Consider the following 12,545-nt stretch of genomic DNA (forward strand, 5'->3'; position numbering starts at 1 on the left):
TTGCAGTTATAAAACTGAATCACTTTGCTATACATCTGAAACACTGTAAATCAACTCTACTCCAATTTTTAAAGCATGAAAAAAAACTACTTATACTGCATCCCATAGGGTTTGAGTCAGCTTATTTTCATTTTCATTCAACTCTAGGAATTTTTTGATTTCCTCTTTAATTTTTTCCATGATCCATTGATCGCTTTTTGTTTAGTGACATATTGCTTAGCCTCCACATGTTTATGCTCATAGCACTATTTCCAAGTGCCAAGATATGAAAGCAATCTAAGTGTACATCAACAGATTAATGAATAAAGATGTGGAAGATAAAGAATATATATATACACACACAATGGAATACTACTCATCCATAAAGAAGAACAAAATTCTACCATTTGCAGCAATATTTATGGACTTGGAGGACATTATGCTAAAGTAAAATAAGTCAGACAGAGAAAGACAAATACCATATGATACCACTTATATGTGGAATATTAAAAACTCAACAAACCAGTGGCTATTAAAACAAAAAAAAAGAAACAGATTCACACATACAGAAGACAAACCAGTGATTACCAGTGGGAAGGGGCAATATAGCTGTTGGGAAGTGGGAGGTACAAACTATTGAGTGTAAGATAGGCTACAAGGATGTGTTGTACAACATGAGGAATACAGCCAATATTTTGTCATAACTGCAAATGCAAAGTAACATTTTAAAATTGTATAAAAGTTTTCAATTTAAAAAAAAATGTTAAGACTAACGGGGGAATATAAACAAGTCCTCTATTCAGTGTAGCCATGGGACTTTCTGATGAAGGATTAAAGGGTCAGGATCCTTGGCCAACAACAGGAGGAGTGGCTGGTCAAGGAGACTTCTGGGATGCTGCTGCTGCTGCTGCTGCTGCTGCTGCTGCTAAGTCGCTTCAGTTCTGTCCAACTCTGTGCGACCCCATAGACAGCAGCCCACCAGGCTCCCCCATCCCTGGGATTCTCCAGGCAAGAACACTGGAGTGGGTTGCCATTTCCTTCTCCAATGCATGAAAGGGAAAACTGAAAATGAAGTCGCTCAGTCATGTCTGACTCTTCGTGACCCCATAGACTGCAGCCTGCCAGGCTCTTTCATCCATGGGATTTTCCAGGCAAGAGAGTACTGGAGTGGGGTTGCCATTGCCTTCTCCACTTCTGGGATGAGACGGCTTCAAACAGAGACAAGAGGCAGTGTTTTACGGAGCATCACCGTTTCATAAGTTCCTCAGTGTGTCTTAATTTAGTCTTCCCAACAGAACCATAAGCCTGTTAATAAAGAAAAAAGAATGTGCATTGTGCTGCTTTCAAATACTGAGTACTTGTCTCAGGATGGGCACCTTGCTGGCACTTCCTCCACAAACGTGATTATATCAGGAGGGAAGACTCTGTTGAGTTGGCTCAGCATCTGCATGTCCTTGGCATTGCAAAATCCGTTTTCCCATGAATAGTCATCACAAACCCCACTTTACAGACACGCAAATTGAGGCCCAGAGATGTTTCATGACTGGCCCCATGTCTCACCTTTAGTAAGTGGCAGGGCTGGGATTCAAACCCATCTTCCCATTCTCGCAGCTTCTCTCCATGTAGGCAGAGGACCTGACCTTAATGGTCACGTTACACTGGAGTGGACAGGACATACGTGCTCACACGAACACACTCACTCACACCCCAGAACGTTGGTGTGACCCGCACAATACTGATGGCAGCTTCAGAGTTAAGCAAAGGGACCATCAAAATGGGATGGATTCCTGAGAAAGATGGGTGGAGAGCAGGATTTTCAAGATCTGGACGGACAGCTTGGGCCAGGGTTGGGGTTGGGAGTGGGGGCTCTGAGAGTTAATAGCTGAGAAAGAGTTCAGGAGTAAGACGCACACCTAAGGGGTAGGAAGGAACAGGCAACAGTGAACCATGGTCACTGGGGCTGACACAAGATGTTTGCACAGGAGGGAGTTGGTCCCAGGCCTAAGAGAGCGGTTTGGAAATGAGGCAGTGTTTTCTGAGTCCATTTTAAAATGCATGATTAGGACATGACTGAAGGCAATTAACGTGCTTCTCATTCATCTGCTGATCAAGTTGCAACTGGAAAGGAGTTTCCATGTGGGGGAGGGATGCCAGGGAACAAGCGCGTGGCTTTTACGCCTTTTTCGGAGGGGAGCCGAGTGTGGGCTCAGGGTTGGTGGATGCCGAGAAAATGCCATCAGAGGCCTGCAGGAGCGTGCTCCGCCCCCCCTCCCAGAGCCCATAAAAGCCCAGGGGGCCAGGGCACCCCAGACGCCCTGTCTTCTCCATCCCCCTCCACACGTACCCACAGCAGGAGCGCTCCTCATCAGCCTCTCCCAGACACCATGTCCAGACAGTCCACTATCACCTTCCAGACCGGCAGCCGCAGGGGTTTCAGCACAGCCTCAGCCACCAGCCCAGCCACCGGCCGCTCTCGCTTCAGCTCCGTGTCCGTGACCCACTCCCCGGGGGGCAGTGGAGGACTGGGAAGGATCAGCGGCTTCGGCAGCCGCAGCCTCTACAACCTGGGGGGAACCAAGTGGGTCTCCATCAGTGGGTGTGGCAGCAACTTCCGAAGTGGCTTTGGTGGCAGGGCAAGCAGCGGGTTTGGGGTCAGCAGTGGATTCGGCTATGGGGGTGGAATTGGAGTGGGCCACGCGGGCTGGGGCTTCTCCGTCTGTCCCCCTGGAGGCATCCAAGAGGTCACCGTCAACCAGAGTCTCCTGACTCCCCTCAACCTGCAAATCGACCCCAACATCCAACGGGTGCGGAAAGAGGAGCGGGAGCAGATCAAGACCCTCAATAACAAGTTCGCCTCCTTCATTGACAAGGTGAGTTGGGAGCTGCATCTGGTCCACAGGGTTGGGTGCCAGGAACTCTTGGGGAGGCCAAGTTCAGACAGCAGCCATGGCCCAACAGCTTCCCTGCAGGAAAGCACATTCACTCAGCAAGCATCCCTCAGGGGCAGACGTATTTGCAGGTGGGGCCAGCTTGCCCCACAGGACTTGTGGGTATTTCCCTTTATCCTCCTTGGGAGCCATGCTGGCTGGTTCAGTCAACACAGAGGGAAATGTGAAGTTCTCAAGTTCCCTGAGAAAGCCAACCTAACCCAGAGCAGGGCTGGTAGAGACACTCTAAGAATGGCGGCTCCGCATCAAGACGCCACTGCCCTAGTTCTCTGGAGCCCCAGAGAATGTCGGGGTAGCTTGATGGGCTTTTCCTTTTCGACAGGGGTTGTCACTTATATCATTGGCAGAAGGGTATCAGGTGAAAAGTACTTTTCCTCTCTTCTATATCCGTTGGGGTGGTGTCTGGCTCTGCCTCCCCAGTTTCTCCAGAATTTCTTCTCTTCTTCTCCCATCCAGGTGCGGTTCTTGGAGCAGCAGAACAAGGTCCTGGAGACCAAATGGAGCCTCCTGCAGGAGCAGGGTACCAAGACTGTGAGGCAGAGCCTGGAGCCCTTCTTCGAAGCCTACATCACCGACCTCCGGCGGCAGTTGGACAGCATCACCACCGAGCGAGGCAGGCTGGATGCTGAACTGAGAACCATGCAGGATGTCGTGGAGGATTTCAAAGTCAGGTGAGAGTGAGAGACCCTTCTGATCACATGCAGTCATCCCCAAACTCCTCTTGATGAGGGCCAGAGGAGAGCAAAGGAGCAGATGCCCATGTCAGAGAGGTTTGGACCTGTAGTCATCATCTCATGAGAAGAAGAGAGCAAGGTATGGAGTAACAAAGGGACTCTCATCTCATGCGTCACTACCAACAAGAAGCTGACTCTTCAATGTGTCCATGACTGCAAAGGGACATCTGTGTCATCTAACAAAACATTCTAGCTCTGAAAGCGATATACTACTTTACAGTCAGTTTATTATTTAACTACACTGAACATGGGCTCTATTATTGAGATGCCTGCATTGCCAAGGTGTACCCTAGAGTATGAACCAGGCAATCTGATCCTCCTGAGGGAGTCAATTTTGACTTGCCATCACCCAGGCTGCAACAGGTGAGGTATCCAACAGAAAGATGGTCCTCCCCAACCCCTTAGGTGGCTCACCCTTGGTTTCTATTTTAAAGCAACACCTACTTACTAAAAAAAAAAACAAAAAAAAAAAAAAAACAAAAAAAACACTATTTAAATGGCTGCCCTGAGGTTCAGTGAAAATATACCAAAAATTGACTGAAGCAGTGTCCTGAACAAAGTTTATCTCACAGTTCCAGCAGGCACTTAAGACAGCAAAAAGTTTTTCAAGATTGAAATTGTGCATCTTTACGAGGATGGAGTTGCATAAATATGTTTTACTATTCCTGTCAGCTCCATGCCCACCTTCCAGTCTTACAAAAGCAAAAAAGGAAAAAGAAACTGGCAGAAGAAATTATTCTCCTTTTACAGGGGGAGAAACAGAGGTTAAGTGAATCACCTGAAGTCACACAAAGGTCTCTTGCTACACAAGTAGTCCACCTCAGCCTGAGAAGAGTTCAATCAAACCCTCACTCACCGCTCGCCCCCTCTCCTCTGTGCTTACAGGTATGAGGATGAAATTAACAAGCGCACAGCTGCTGAGAATGAGTTTGTGGCTCTAAAGAAGGTGGGTGGAAAAGTCTCTCAAAGGAGAAGATTCAAAACTGAATCTGAGAGTATGGGGTGACAGACCCTTGGGCCACCCAAGAAAAGTGATTTCAGCCCTTAGGATATCTAGAGAGCTCAAACCGGCCAAGACCCTCCCTCCATGTTTATAGCCCCAGTGACCTTGTTTTCTGTTAGCCCAGGAGACTCAAGCCACAATTCCCATCAATTACCCAGCCCCAGCCCCAAACCCCAGATACAGAGTTTGCTAAAATCCAAACTAGAAGGGCCAGGGAGTCCACCCAGCTTCTTTTGGGCTTGTTGCCTGGGGCCAGGGTCTCAGAGGAGCATCTTGGGCTGTCTTTTCAGGATGTGGATGCTGCCTACTTGAACAAGGTGGACCTGGAAGCCAAGGCCAACTCGCTGACCGATGAGATCAACTTCCTCCAGATGCTCTTTGAGGCAGTAAGATCCTGCATGTGTATTTGTTCCTCCTATGTCCAAAGCCTGGCAAGAAAAGGATGTGGCAGAATGTTATCCATATAGTGTCTCCCTGGGATAGAGGGTTGGAGAGGTCATGGAGATTGGGAAGAATTGCTTAAAGTCCTGCCACATTTAACCCCACCCCAGCTCTGAGTCTTCTCCCTGCAATCCCATGGCCGAGCAAGGAGCAAATGTCGATTCCTAAACTCCCATGTCACTGGGTAACATTCCCAAGGAATCAAGACCCATCTCTCTCTTTCCTGTCTCAGAGAAGTTCAGAAGGCAAGCTGCCCCTCAGCCCGTTGGTCAGGGTGCTTCCTGGCCCCTGAAGATGCCTCTTTCTGGGCATCTCCACTCTGATGGCAGACACCTGGGCCTGTGGAAGGGGACAGAGGGGTAGAGAGCAATGAAGTCACACTGTGTGTGGGGGGAGGGGTCCTAAAAATCACCCCATCCTGAAGAAACCTTTCATGCTGGCATATGAGTCACATATGTCATATTCAACGTGATCTAATTTGGATTCAGAGAACACTTGCTCATCCTTCATATTCAGAGAAAAAGCACAGAGGGGAGCCTTGAGAATGGATACTGGGGACACACTCCCATTCCACTGATCTATGACCCAGAAATTCCTCAAGGGTCGGCTGGCATAGCAAGAGCTGGGCACTCCCTGCTGGGGATGCCAAAGAAGGATTCCTGACTTAGATGGGTGGTCAATTGCGTAATTTCAAGACTCCTTCTTTTATTGCGCGGTGACGCTGAGTTAACTGGCTCTGCAGGAATTGTGTCAGATGCAGACGCGGGTCAGCGACACGTCCGTGGTCCTGTCCATGGACAACAACCGCAGCCTGGACCTGGACAGCATCATTGCTGAGGTCAAAGCTCAGTACGAGGAGATCGCCAACCGCAGCCGGGCGGAGGCTGAGTCCTGGTACCAGACCAAGGTGAGCACGGGCACCTCCGTGATAGGCTGCAGATCTAGTGTTCTCTGAAGCCTCAAATCATTGTTTAACTACTAGCCATAAGCCTCAGGAGTCATGCAAGCATTCCCGTTTCTTTCAACTTGGCAGAAGTGTCTAGGTGGCTATGAAAACTCAGCTTGAAATGGATGTGGAAATCCCAATACACACATATGCTGATAAGCGGTCGGGCAATGCTGGATGCTCAGAAGGACAGCCACAGTCCCCCCACCACTTACCAACTGACAGGGGGCTGGATGAGACTCAAACAACCAAGAAATGCTCATAAAGCTGTTTCCAACAGGCTTGTTTATTTACAGAACTCCTACTGTATGCCAAGCAGAATTATAAAGTTGTAAATGAACAAAATACAAAAGGAGTCCAAGGTCTGGGAGGCCATGAGATGAATGAACAGTCATAGAAGGGGAAAAGCATTAATAAAACACTTCCAAGAAGTGGTGGGCTTTAGTCTGTTTTGGAAGTGGCGGGGAACAAAAGATTGCCAAGGAGCAGGGAGGGCCTGAAAGGCTGAGCAAGCAGTCCTGTGGGGCTAGGGGGCAGAAATGAACACTTTGCCAAACAAGAGAGCTTGCCCTGGGAAGAGGGAGGTTGGCATGACCACAGAGAACTATTGTCCGAAGGTGCAGATGGCCAGAAGGTTTGGGTTTGGAGGGGTGTAGCAGCCTGAATGTTCCAACCCATGAGACCAGTTATCGGCCAAATGCAGATGATTTTCCAGGGCAGCTGCTCACCTACAACCTGGCTCTCATCCCTTGCCTTGGTCTTTGCACTGCCTTAGTCACTGCCACTGGAAGTGGTAGAAAAGAAGCAGGTGTCAGGTGCCAGGGCTACAAGAGTGGATGTGGCTCCTTGGCAGTGAGTGGAGGTGGGATGCACTTAACTCCAAGTGGGGTGGTTGCAATGTGCATTGTTGGCGAAGACTGTTGTTGCTTTTAACCATGTGTGTCCAGAAACGAAGAAGCTGAACCATTCAGCACTTTTGAAATCGGACAGATCTTCGCTCAGGCAGGGGCTCTTCTTCCACTGGGCAAGGTGTGAGTTTCCTCCAGTCTGCTGGAGGACACAGGGTGCATTTATTTCTCCTAAATGATGATGTCCTAGACCCACACCATTAGACAGAGAGCAATCTAAGATGGAGGATTCTGTTACGAAGTCTTCAGAACGGGGTCCTCTATAGCCTGAGCTCCTTCCAATGGTGTTTGCAGTGCCTCTGTTTCCCCAGCACTGGCATCAGGAGGGCCGCCAAACTTCATGGTCGCAGTTGGTCTTTGACGTCTGCCCCATGACCAAGAACTCCCCAAGGACAGTGTCAAATCATCCCTCACTCCTCGCGCTCTGCATGCTCTGGGGGCTTCACGTACAGGCTGTTTCCCTTGTCTGGAATATTCTACCCTGAGCTGGTCAAGCCTTCCCAGCCTTCAGTGCCTGGTGTGAATATCTCCATCTCTAGAGGGACGTCCCTGTCCATTCCCTACCCCATCCCTCACTTCCATATCTAAGTCAGATTCCTTTATCACAGCCCCATAGGACTTAGTTTACTTCCTAAGGGACAGTCAGCTCAATTTGAAGCTATAAATTCAATAATATGCAGGCTGGTAAGGAAAGGAATAAACCAGGAGCCTTACTGATAACTGCTGGTATCAAATGCCAGCCTGGTTCAATTATTTGCCATCTCAAAAAAAAAAAAAAAAAAGAAACTGTAGGCAGGAGTCTGATTATTCTCTTCATGATATTCCCAGAGCCCAGGACATGCCTGGTGAGAAGATGTGGTCAAGAAACAAGCAAGGGGATGGGTGAATGATGAGTGCATGGATGGGCTTGCTCAGAGCACTGAGGGCCAGGCTGGGCATGCAGGTAGTGCTCAGGCCAGGGTTTGAAGGAGTGACTGACTCTGCTCTGGTTCTGTCAGTATGAGGAGCTGCAGGTCACAGCCGGCCGGCACGGCGATGATCTCCGCAACACCAAACAAGAGATCTCCGAGACAAATCGGATGATCCAGAGGCTGAGAGCCGAGATCGACAACATCAAGAAGCAGGTACATTCTGGCAGGACCCAGAGCTCCCCGCACACTTATGTCTTCCGCGTCATTCTGCCTCACTTACAGGGCTCTTCCCAAGAAGCACCAGATTTCCAGGGGTTATCAGTAAGGTTCATGGCTTCCTCCTTTCCTTACAGTGTGCCAGCCTGCAAACAGCCATTGCCGATGCAGAACAGCGCGGGGAGCTGGCCCTCAAGGATGCACGGGCCAAACTGGTGGACCTGGAGGAGGCCCTGCAAAAGTCCAAGCAGGACATGGCCCGGCTGCTGCGCGAGTACCAAGAGCTCATGAACATCAAACTGGCCCTGGATGTGGAGATTGCCACCTACAGGAAGCTGCTGGAGGGCGAGGAGTGCAGGTGAGGGCAGATCACCCATCCCAGCAGCCTGGGCATTCCTAGGGGCTCAGGTTGGACATGACTGAAGGGGACTTTGCATGCATGCATGCGCGCAGGTTGATACAGGCCCTTCCTTGCCTGGAAAGGGGAGCAAAATGCTGGTAGAACTGGACTCTGACAAAGAGTTCAGGTGCAGTTTCTTTCCAGGGAAATCATAATCAGCAATTCCTAATTTGAGGTGCAACTGCTTTTAGCACCCAATAGAAATCTAGAAGCTGATTGGATCTAGGTAAAATCAACTCAAAGGAGAAATTTGGTCACACAGTGCATCTGGATATGTAGTATGAAAGACTCTGAATTGAGAATAAATTGTCCTAGGATTTGGGCCAACAGGTCTACCACTAACTAGCTACATGCTGCTGCTGCTGGTAAGTTGCTTCAGTCATGTCCAGCTCTGTGTGACCCCCTAGACAGCAGCCCAACAGGCTCCCCCATCCCTGGGATTCTCCAGGCAAGAGTACTGGAGTGGCTTGCCATTGCCTTCTCAGAACTAGCTACATAAGCTTAGGAAATTCAGCATCCTCCTCCCACCAATGCTCCCCACCCCCGCTTTCTATGTCTTTAATGATGGAATAAAGAGGCCAGGTCACATGATCCCCAAAGCCCACTGGGGGCTTTGGACTCTGCCAGTACCAGTTGTATGACCAGCTGTGTGATTTCTCCAGTCCTCATCTGTAAAATGGGACAACCAGAGTTTCCATCTTCTATGTTATTAAGAGGGCTAAAGTGAGGGACTACCAGCGAAGCTCTCAGAACAATGGATGGGACACGGCAAATGGTCAGCTCCCTCTCATTTCAGTGGCCAAAGATGCGGGCTTTGGAGTCAAATTAATTTGACCTCATTTGTGATCATGATCGAGTTAGTTAACCTCTCTGATCTTCAATTTCCCCATCGGTAAAACCGAGATTGTAATACCTACTTAGAGGTTGTTGAGAGAATTAAGTGGCATAATGTGGGTAATAGGTAGGTAGCCCTTTCAAGGGCTAGGTCTGCATTTATAATGAATGCCACTTCTGTCCTCAAGATGCTAAAGCAAAACTACTCTAGTTGCTACAACAAGGCTAGACCGATGATTGCTATTGTTACACTTATGACTCAGACTCCTCTCCACACCTGTAATAACCTTGGTACCTGACAATAGGCCCTTGTTGACAGAGCAATCTTCTTGTTCTATGACAGCCCTGCCTTTCCAGCTGACGCTAACATATGATTCGCTTTAATTTTAATTTTCTTAAGGTGTTTATCTCGTTTACACCAAAAATTCTGAGATTACAGATTTGACTCTATGAACCCCAACTCTGCATTAGTTCATTCATTAGATTATTATTATTATTATTTTTAATACTAATGGTATTTAAATAATTTCAACCTCCATTACTCCTGCAATAAAAATAATTGAAGGCTTTCTCAGTGAATTTAAAACAATTGCACAAATGTCATTTCAAAAGACCACAAGCTGCTGGACACCACAGTAACCTTCCTTCTCCCTCCTCCCCATCAGGCTGAGTGGAGAGGGCGTTTCTCCAGTTAATGTCTGTGAGTATGACATCCTCTCGTGTCATCTGGAGTGTATGTGGCTGGGGACTGGGGAGAGGGTGGGCATGTCAGAGGGTGCCAGGGATGTATGGGGCATTGGAGGGGAGCCCACCAATGGGAGGTTCATTTTGAGAAGCTTTGAGATTCTATGTTTCTATTAGGAGAGACCTTCGAGAGGACACCACAAGGGGAGTAATGGGAAGTTTGCTCTCATCCTTCTACATGGGTTGCAGGATCCTCAGGCCACACCTTCCCTTGCCCAGACTGGATCACGCTAGAGAGATACTGACTGCTCTCAAGCATTAGAGACAGCCTTCATGCTGGGCACTAGGGCATTGCCGGTTGGGCAGCCTCTTCCAGAACAGTCTGGGAGAAGCCCCACTGCTCGGCTTAACTCTGTGGAGTATAACACAGAAAGATACCAAGGATTTCAAGGCAGTGAGAGTTCTAGGAGGCCTGGCAGTTGGTGCCGCTCCCCAGAAGCAGGAGAGGCATTCATTAACAAGCTTGCACAGCCTGCACTGGTAAGCACAGAAGTCACCATTTACAGAGCTCAGTGCTGGCATCGTGAGGCCAAGAGACAATTCTTACACCTTACACTCTGCAAGTGAGTTCAGTTTTCTTGACATGAGAGTCACCTTAGCAATTGATAATATTAAGCAATGACTCTGAACCACCCAGAGGTCCTCCTTCCCTAAGGTCCTTGTCCAGTGGCCCCAGAGACCCTCAAAGCTAATTTGGGGACTGGCTGGCATGACCTCTAAAGTTTCCTTTCTTGAAAGCACCTAAAGTCTGTGCTTATTTACTAAGGTTGCCATAACATAGTACCACAAACTGGGTGGTGAGAAACAACAGAAATACGCTGTCTCATGGTTCTGGAGGCTAGAGATTACAAACGGAGGTGTCAGCAGGGCCATGTGTCCCTAAAACCTGTAGGGAGGACCCTCCTTGCCTCTTCCTGGCTTCTGGTGGTAGCTTTCCAGCCTTGGTGTTCCTTGCCTCACTCCAGCCTCTGTCTCTATGAGACACACAGGCCATTTCCCTGTGTGTCTGTCTTCAACTGAACATCTTCCCTCTTCTTAAAAGGATGCTAGTCATAATGGACCAGGGCCCACCTTAATGATTTTATCTTAACCTGATTACATCTACAAGGTCCTATGTCCAAGTAAAGACACTTTACAGTTATTCTACACATTTTGGGGAGCATACAATTCATCCAATAACAGAGTCTATATTTTATTTCAGCTTTCCTTCAGAAGGGCCCAAAGTAAGGTACTAGATGTTTAAGATGATGGGTGGTTTGAAAGTTAGGGAGGGAGCAGTTCGGGAGGAGAAAAGGGACAGAGTTAGCCAGCCAGTGGGTCATCTGTCACTTGGTCTATCGAGAATATTCCAGCCCTGCCTTGAAATTCAGAGAGTGTGGACTGGAGGACACAAAGGGAAACGTATCCACAACCAGCTGTGAGCTTCCAGAAGGAAGGGAGACACCAGGGCCAGGGGGAGGTGGGGATAGAACAGCAGGGGAATCAAAGGGAAGGCAGGTGGGTACAAGAGCTCCCCAGAGGACGGGCATCCCAGTGAGTTCTGGAAGGAGAAGAGAGGCACCAAGTAGCAGAGGAGAGGCAGGAAGCCATTCAGACTGGGAGGACATCTGGCGCTGTGGGGCAGGTGGGACTAGACTGAGACACGGGACAGCAAGCTCACAAAGTGGGCAGAAAACTGGAAAGAGGCAAACCACCCATCCCCACCCCATGGATTTCGGGGAGCTGTCCACGATGCCCCAGGTGCTTCTCTCCTGCCCTTGGTTCTGACTGCGTCTCCTCTCTTCCGGCAGCTGTGGTCACCTCCACCATCTCCAGTGGCTACGGAGGTGGCAGCAGTATTGGCAGTGGAAGCCTGGGCCTCGGCGGGGGCAGCGGTCACTCCTCTACCAGTGGTGGGCACAGCTTGGGCGGCTCCAGCTTCAGCAACAGCAGCAGCCGGGGCCTCGGGGGCAGCGGCTCCAGCATCAAGTTTGTCTCCACCATGTCCTCCAGCCGGAAGAGCTACAAGCACTAAGCGCAGTCACCCTGCTCCCTCACCCCTGCGCTGAAGCCAGCTCCGCCCACTCGCCTGGCGTGTCTGCACTCGTCCCTGCTCACCTAGGTGCTCTTCCTCGTCTCCCCTCCTCGAGGTCCACCTGTGCTGCCAGGAAGCCTGGCATCCTGTCTGAATCCCATTCCCCAGCCTAAGCCTCCCCCAGCCCCCAGACTGCTCCTAGTACCACTCTGTGCCAAACCCGCTCTCTTTCCAATTTCACTGTCAGATTGTCTTTCACAGACTCCCCATCAGCTCTGCCTCCCTCCTCCCTTCCTCCAGATGCAGTCTGTATCTCCCAGGCCATCTCAGTGTCAGCCCACCTGTCTCACGATGCTTACGAGCTGCCTGCTGGACAAGAGTGAAGCCTCTCTCTCTTTCCTCCCAGGATCATGTCTATTAAATGCATGTATAATGTGTCTGGTGTCCAGCCCTCTATTTGGAATGGT

At 49.5% G+C, this 12,545-nt stretch overlaps 1 protein-coding gene across 1 annotated transcript; it reads left to right on the top strand.

Moving 5' to 3' along the window:
• Positions 2,271-12,515, top strand: LOC102176685 (keratin, type II cytoskeletal 75). Its single transcript, XM_018047720.1, has 9 exons — positions 2,271-2,849; positions 3,384-3,598; positions 4,547-4,607; positions 4,955-5,050; positions 5,848-6,012; positions 7,958-8,083; positions 8,224-8,444; positions 9,986-10,020; positions 11,855-12,515. The coding sequence occupies exons 1-9, from the start codon at positions 2,364-2,366 to the stop codon at positions 12,076-12,078; spliced, it is 1,629 nt and encodes a 542-aa protein (XP_017903209.1). The 5' UTR covers positions 2,271-2,363; the 3' UTR covers positions 12,079-12,515.

Source organism: Capra hircus, chromosome 5 (assembly GCF_001704415.2).
Source record: "Capra hircus breed San Clemente chromosome 5, ASM170441v1, whole genome shotgun sequence".
Classification (NCBI taxonomy): Eukaryota; Metazoa; Chordata; class Mammalia; order Artiodactyla; family Bovidae; genus Capra; species Capra hircus.